Consider the following 8,215-nt stretch of genomic DNA (forward strand, 5'->3'; position numbering starts at 1 on the left):
CAAATGGATTCTAAACAGTGCTGTATGCTTGTTTTATGTCATGTTTTGTCATATGTCTTAATACATCACTAAGTCCGAGGTATTTGCGTTATATACGCGGTATTTGTGAGAGGTTTTACTATCTGGGAACAGAGTTGACCATCGAATCAACATTGACTAGCAGCGTTTATCAGCCAACTCCAGCTACAAACAATTTCCCCACGGGGATTAATAAAGTATATCAAACTCATATTTATCAAACTATCATTCCTGGACTGCCATGTTCACATCGCTAGGTTCATTGGGATTATTCCATTAGACTAAGGACTTTTTGTCTGTCTGTTGTTACCCTGTACACGTTAAATGCACTCTTAAAATAAACATGACTTGATTTCTGCGTCCAAGAAGAAGGTTAACTTGTTACGTTAAGTAATTTAGATCAATAAAATGCAGTACTTCCAGGCTGAAGACTTTTCTTTTTGTTGCTGCTTTTAATTGAACTATTCATATCTTAGACTGCACTGTAACTTTTATCCATGTATTTTTTCTTTTAATGTTTCTTTTATTAGCTTTTCTTTTGAATGACTGATTTTAAATGCCATTTTCTTAATGTCTTTAATTTTTTGTAAAACACTTTGAATTGCCTTGTGTTGAAAAGTGCTATATAAATAAACTTGCCTTGCCTTACTTATACCAATGTCCATTGATTCATTTATTTACTCATTCATCCCTCCACAAATGAAAACAACACTGATGAACCATAAAAACGAGATTTATTACAAATATAAAAGGTATGACATAGAAAACAGTAGAAGGACATGTAATGTAGTATAATTGATTGGTGTCAGGCTGGGCGGAGCGGCTGATTGGTGCTGTGATTGCCTCAGCTGGTTAAAAGAGTCCTGCTGATTATACTCTGTTCTAGTACCAAAAACAAACGTATCTATGAGTGATGTGTGAGCGCGTCGGCCAGGCACTAAAACCAAAAGAACAGAAAAGAGCTTAAGAAAGATGGAAAGAAGGCTCTTTTATTCCTATTCCTCACTGTCAGTGTCAGGGCAGTCATCGTTCTCTTCCTCTGTTTCTTTTTTATTTGCACAATTTGAGCAACGACATAAGTCTGTGCAACAGAGTCCTGCAGAGAAGCATGAACATCTGCCTTTCTCACAGGCAGACTCTTTGCAGCTGCAGTGTATCACATGCAACACACTGTCAGGGGCAGGATTTCTTGTCATCCAGGTGACGTGTAAGTTCCCATCCTCTATTTCCCAACCATATCCAGCAGGTGATGGAGCATTCATTTCTCTTTTGAGACAGGACCTCATTATTGCTGCCTGGTAATTTGCCCTTTTGCAGTGCTGATGGAGGGCATCATGAGTAGGGGGAATGCTTCATTCTGGCAAGGCCGATGATGCCATACAAAAAGCCTTGTACCTAGCATCATTTACATGTTCGGCTGCTGGCTGATCATACAGGTGACATACATACCGGCAAAGAAGTGCAAATGTTGATTGCTCCAAGTCAAAGTTAGTACCTAAACTTCTGAAAGCCTTAAGGTAGTCATCTTTCTCACATGCAACAGCAAATGACTTTCTTTTGCCTTTGCCATAGAAAGCACTTGTGGAGTCACACCCAGAGAACGTGTGAATTCCAATCAAGGCTGAACACACACTGGTTCCGAGAGCTGATGACACCATGGCAATGTCAATGATTCGTGTCCTGTTGCCAGTCCCTGTGAACACATATAAGCTGCATGGCAAATCTGCCTGCAGACTTACAGCAATGACTGCCACATCAGTGTCCGAGCTCTTGATGATGACAGCTTTGTGCTCCTGTGCAGCATGTTGGGCATGTAAAAACACCCGTGTGTCACATTCCTCATGATCACACTGCAGGTCTTCAACAACATCAACAGACTGTACACCCTCCATGACAGTTACACAGTGGCATTGATTTTGATGGGCAATGTACAAGCTGAGGTTTTTACCCACTGTTGTGAGGTCTGCATGTGTCCATGCCACATAAAGGAATTCGGCCAGTGCTTCCTTATTTTTTCCGTCAGAGAGAAACTTCTTCCACTGGGTTGGAGTTCTCTGATCTGGGCTGAAGATTGTTATTAGTTGTGACCCTGCATCAGCTCTACGGGACCGTTCTAGGCTTTTGATGCTGATGGGTGGATACCGGTCAGTGACAAAATCAATGCGTGTACACTTGTGATGCAAAGCAAGTTGGAGTATGCTCTGCAGTATGGTCTCTGCAAGCTCTCCAAATGTTGCTGGTCTGGATGGCATGGCCTGCATGACTGCCATGCCATCAAAAAGAATGGCACCACCTATTGGAACTTTGTCAACCAAGCACTCTCCACCTTTGCTCTGCAATAGATCCATGAGAGCTGATTTGTTTGTTTTGGCAAGTGAACCATCAGCACTTGCTAATGGATATGACACAGTTCCCAAGGAATATGACAGAATTTCCCTCATTTCAATTTTCCTGCTCTGGCCAAGGATGAGGAGCCTGGAAAATAACTTCTTGTCAGCACGCAAAATCACTTCCTTGCCTGCTGCAGATTTTTTGGGGGGCTTTTTCTGATCACTGAGAGTCTTGAGTTTTTGTGATATTATGGGGGCAAATATGTCAACTGTTTTGGATAACAGTCTCTGCTCCATAAACTCCTTTACAGCATTTTCACCCTTTTCTGAGGCAACAAGCAAATCCTTTGTGATTTCTCCTGTTGCTACTCTTCCAGAGCTAAGACACACAATGCCGACTTGGTGTACATCAAAAGGGTTGAGCATGGAATCAATAGTGTCCAAGATTCTACTCACAGCCTTTGCATCAGCAGAGATGCGTGTCTTGTCCAGGTCTTTTCTTGTCCGTAGCTCAGGAGATATCCCTGCCATTGATTCACACTGTCTTGCTATCGCGGCTCTTTCATGCTGTGACAGTATCCAGCGATACACTGCAGACCGATTTTGTGTGATCCCTGTCCAGCCACCTTTGGTCTTGGCATCTCTGTTAAGCGTTTGCTCAATAGCCTGGTCGCAAGCAATGGAGGCAAATCCATGAACACTTTGTCGCTGGACAGTCCACTGGCCTTTCACATTCATGTCACTGTGGCAAGAGGGATGTGTGACAGGCAGATTCATCATTTCCAGCCAGTATGCAGGTAAATATCGAGCGTAATTTACTCTATCGTAGGCAAAAAACCATGGCATCATTAACCGGACGGTTGACAGGTGAAGCTGCCAGTTTGATTCTCGCGTTGCTCTCACAAACAGGAGGAGTAGCTGCATCATGTCAATGTATGAGCTCCAGAAAGCAAATGTTGCATTCTCTGTACTCCTCCTCTGCACAAAGTCTGCATATTTCGAGCACATATTATCAAACCTCTGATCTGCACTCAAAACATCCATCAATCTGTCTGGAAAGGCACATTCCATCTCAGTGATGACATCCATGCACGCAGCTCTCTCTTGGGGTGGCAAGGAGTCCATGAAGGTGATAAACCGGATGCTCTGCAGACTCTCATATAGAAGTTTATGAGCCCTCATGCTGCGATTGTAGTGATGGCCATTGAGTACCCCATTGATGGATCCTGGGGCAACAACTTCAGATTCAATGAGGATATCTTGCAGTCCTGCATCTCCGAACCTTTTGCCTAGAATACTCAGGTAGGACATGCATGTATGGAATTCACCTAGTCTAATCACTAGACGCTTTGTAAACTCAACATCCTTCCAGCGTATTTGCTGTGCTTTGGCATATATAGCCTGGTCAAACACTAAAACTATATGATCCAGTTCTAGCTGGTCAGCAATCTGGACACTTCGCTTCAGGATAGTGTTGACTGTTGACATCTCTGTTGGTGAGGCTTCAATGACTGGAAGATCATACAATGCGGACTTCTGCAGAGTGTTTTCATCCTGAAGCAGTGTATGGAACCCTGTCCAGCTTGGGATTGTACAACTATCCGTACATGTGGACTTCACAAAAGCATATGCCATTTCAGCTTGTACAGCAAAGTGGGTGTCCATTCTGCATGTCGCTGACTGCACTGGTTGACACAAGTTCTGTGGCCCTTGCCTTTTGGACTGATGGTAAGGTTGTATAGGCATTGGGGGGGGGGGCTATGAATGAGGTAACTCCCTTTCTCAGTGGCTGTCTGATTGCTGTGGACATAGGCTCGCCGGGCACACTCTGGAGCATAATTCCATTTGTATGGTGAGTAGTTCCACGACCCGATAGTGTCTCCTCACCAAAGTCAATGTTATCCCACACAAGTGTTGTGGGTGTCCGCTTTGAGAATCCCTTCGGTATTTTGTCTCTGCCTTCTACTAGTGTCAGTTGGGCAAGGCTAGTGTCTAGACTCAAAACTGTGTCCCATGATGCACAATGTCCCAGTCTGTTAAGCAGTGATACAATGCGTGATGATCCAGTTAAATGTCGAACAGTTAAACCTAAAGCCAAGGACTTGGGTGTCTGCTTGCGGCCCTTGGAAGCAAGGTACACAATGTCTTGACAAACAGACAACACTTTCAAATGTACGTCATCATCAATGTTGACATAATGATCCAGTGTTGGCTCCTCAGTGGAACCTATAATCCAGCTGAGCAGATTGTATAGTCCAGGGGTGGCCAACCAGTCAGAGGTTAAGAGCCACATTTTTTCTATGTTACTGCAAAGAGCCACATCAAACACACAGTCACTGATACCGCTTGTTTCAGTTTTTTGTTTTCTGGAGACAAGATTTCAACCACGTCACTGATGCATTTTTGTGGCATTGGGATATATTTTTTTTAAATCCTCTGGAGCAGAGAGGAGCTGTGGATTATTGTTATTGATTAATGCATCAGTGTTTCTTAGGGTCAAAAACACTAAACTCACAACTTCAAATGAAAGCGTTTAGTTTATTTAATAAAAGAGCACATGTTCAATGTGAAAAGTGACAGTAGTTATAGATTATTTGCAATTTGGTGCGATATATATATTTAAAAAAAAATTATATATATTTTTTAAACACCTTGAATTTCAGGGGGGGGGCGCGGGGCTCCGTTGGCGGGGTGCAGCGCCCTTCCAAGACAATGGCAGGGGAAACACTGGATAGTAGTGTTTAATCAACGATAGGTTTTCCCCCCCTCAAAAAGTGATTGGTTCACTGCATCGCAGGTATTATTGTGATTGGCTCTTGGGCCACATCAAAATTAGACGCGCTGTCATCCTCTCATACTGACACCTGACACCACACATACACACCGGGAGCCGGGACGAAAGTAACACGGAACGAAAGTAACGGAGCAATTTTATCCGAGCCCAAACAACTTTGACCGGCCAAATTACGTCAGAATTATCAGCATTCAATACTTAACAGACCTACTAAATATCAGGTTTAACTGTCAGGAGTAGCTAGTGTTGTCACGGTACCAACATTTTGGTTTCGATACCAAGTCAAGAATTGCGATTCCGATTATTTTTCGATACTTTTCTTAAAAAAAGGGAAACAGTCTTAAATGTAATTATTGTGCTTTATTTCAGACCGGAACCAGAACCATAACACAACCTTTAAACAATAAGAACAATAAATGACAAGAATTCGTATTAAATACAATTAATACATTTCTTACAGACAGGCCTCGTGGTGTCCGTAGGCTTGCCCTCACTGTCAGAGATATAGCTAAAATACTTCCATATTTCGCTCCTGGCGTCTTTTTTGTCAACAAGCCGAGGCGCAGCGGCAGCTGCACTCCCACTTGCAGCCATGCTTCTCGTTTTCTCACATGCTCTGGCAGCTAGCGCGTGCACGAGAGCGGGGAGGCACTTGAGCGTGCTTTAGAGGGGCGGGACTGCAAGCACGGCTGCAGTGCAGGGAGTGGAAGCAGAGCGCTGAACACACACGGCTCTTATTAAAACAGCGCTTTCTCACCGGAGTACTTTCCGCCGTCATTCTTAAACGGAGGAATCGTAACGTTTTTAACGGCAGGGTATCGCGGTATACCTTTCAAGTATCGGTACACCGTGCACCACTAGTCAGGAGTCAGTGTCTCTCCCCCAAACTCACACATATAAAATTCAATATGAACTGAAGAGCCGCATGAAACTAGGCAAAGAGCCGCATGCGGCTCGAGAGCCGCAGGTTGGCCACCCCTGGTATAGTCCAATGGGGACAACAGTTTGAGATTCAGTGACATTTACATTTTCAGAAGTGGGAGGCCATGGGCATGACATGCCAGGAGTGTCACTAAGCAGTCTTTTCAAAAACAACGCTGCTGTATACAGTGTCCTTGTGTCCTCATGTGTTGTTTGGCACTTTGTTCTCCCTGTTTCATTGTCGCTGTCTGTCTGGCTCAATTCACTGGACTGTGTTGTTTCCGTACCGGATGGATCTGGTAGCATGTCCACGAGTGCATCCTTTGACAGAGTCTCAGCAAAAACCAGTTCGCAGACGTTGCGCTTGGTGGGCATGTGAAACGCTAGCTGAGGGAAATCTTGAGCCAGCCTCTTCTTCAACAGATCCTGTCTGTAACACAACAAAACAGTGACAATTACGAGTCACAGGAGTACCATCAAAAGCAGAGTGGTGGAGGTGATACAAGACATTACAGACTAGAACCTATCTGCCATACAGCACATTTAACACCAAAGAAGCCAAATAAAGGCCCACATCATCACAAACAACACTACACACTACACATCATGGGGGTTTCTCCAAACAGGCCTGTCATACACATTTTGTTTAAAGCTGGCCTTGCACATGATAAATAATAAGACTTGTATTACATTGCAGTTACCTGTAGTTTGAAGCATCAACACCTTCGTTTGCTTTCACCATGTCAATGAAGGCCTGCCTCAGCTGGCCCATTCTAAGCACCTCATTGTTGACAAGCAGCCTCTGGCGGATGATCCTCTCACAGAACAGCTTGTAACTGGCATCAAACATTGCCTCATCCCTACAACACATGAATGAGAAGTAAATAAATGGATAAATGAATAAGTGTTGTGATTGTGTGCACATATAACAGAAGGAAATTGGATGTTTACTTATAATGTTAAGTATGTGTATGTGTATATATATATATAGCCATCGCCGACACACACCTGGACTTCAGTCTGGTGGTAGTGCAAATAGGTAAAGCAATCCAAGGAGAAATAACTTACTGTTCTGTCTCTGGTTTGTCAGGTCTCAGCAAAAACATGGTGTACTGACTGTAACAGCTTTTGTGGTACCGCACCTCCAGAGCCACACAGTCTTTGTCTTTTATATGTAAAAGAACACTTTGGTCATCTTTCTTCTCAGCAGCTTTCTGCAATTTGCCTAAACGGAAAAAAAGGACAACTCAATGAGTTTGTTGACGTATCTCTCACACATAATTGTACCTTTCAGTTATTCAACCACAGAGAATGTGTGTGTGTGTGTGTGTGTGTGTGTGTGTGTGTGTGGTGTGTGTGTAGTGTGTGTGTGGTGTGTGGGTGGGGGAGGGGGTTTGCTTACCTGCTTTTAATGTTTCAGCCTTACACAGTTGATCCCTTTGTCGCTTGCCTGCTTTGATGATCATTTTCTCCTTCATCTTGCATATAATGCACAGGGCAGGAAGGACGGGGCCAGAGCCTGCGATTGGCAGGCCTGACCTTGATCGTAGCTTCTCTGTTTGGCTTCGGTACGTGCTGCGAGACGTCGATGGGATGGGCTCGACCTCAAGGTCCTCCCTAACGTCTTGATCTCCCTCACGTGCGAGCCGTCTTTCCACCTTCGTCATGGCCTTTGTGTCGGTAAACCTTATGTAGCATGTGTGGTGGAAGCCAGCGTCCTCAGGAATATCTTCGAACTCGAAATCAAGACAGTGCTTGTGGTTTTCAGCCACCACGTTCCGAGAGTCTCCCTTCAAGCCGAGCGACCGTTGTAAGCTTGTCCTGTACGTATTCCATCTTGTATTGGTAAAACAATCAACCTTTTCGTGCTTCACAGACGTAATATGCATGTAACAATGTTTGTGGGTTGACAATTTTGACTTTTTGAGACTTTCTGGTGCGTTTTCCTCGTCTCCGCTACTCGATGAAACCATGGCGGCCGCCATCTTTCACTTCTGTTGACAATATGCAGCTACCCAATTGGTGTAGCACGATCACGTGATGAACCGTGGCACGACTTTGGACCAAGATATTATTACGCTTCGAAGGGACTAGTTCAGCCAATAATTACGTGCCTAGAAGAATTGGCAGGAATTTTAGCGACGAATTTTTT

The 8,215-nt window shown here is 44.1% G+C and overlaps 1 protein-coding gene across 1 annotated transcript; it reads right to left on the reverse strand.

Annotated features, from left to right (window-relative positions):
* Positions 1-1,143: 1,143 nt before the first annotated feature.
* Positions 1,144-7,242, reverse strand: LOC117559845. The gene is made up of 6 exons (XM_034236547.1): positions 7,132-7,242; positions 6,765-6,923; positions 6,119-6,493; positions 2,805-3,090; positions 1,758-1,811; positions 1,144-1,164 (listed from the first exon to the last, which is right to left on the reverse strand). Exons 1-6 carry the CDS (start codon positions 7,167-7,169, stop codon positions 1,144-1,146), a joined length of 933 nt encoding a protein of 310 aa, XP_034092438.1. The 5' UTR covers positions 7,170-7,242.
* Between the last annotated feature and the right edge of the window lie 973 nt (positions 7,243-8,215).

This window comes from Gymnodraco acuticeps, unplaced genomic scaffold (assembly GCF_902827175.1).
Source record: "Gymnodraco acuticeps unplaced genomic scaffold, fGymAcu1.1, whole genome shotgun sequence".
NCBI classification, from domain to species: Eukaryota; Metazoa; Chordata; class Actinopteri; order Perciformes; family Bathydraconidae; genus Gymnodraco; species Gymnodraco acuticeps.

Excerpts from the sequence above, each read along its gene's own strand:
- LOC117559845 (XM_034236547.1), bottom strand. The coding sequence starts at position 7,169 with ATGTTTTTGCTGAGACCTGACAAACCAGAGACAGAACA. Across the intron at positions 3,091-6,118 it reads CCCATTGGACTATACCAGGG|TGACATGAATGTGAAAGGCC; the intron begins GTGGCCAACCTG and ends CTCTTGCCACAG. Across the intron at positions 1,165-1,757 it reads CTGATGTGGCAGTCATTGCT|CTGCAAAGAGTCTGCCTGTG; the intron begins GTAAGTCTGCAG and ends GATACACTGCAG.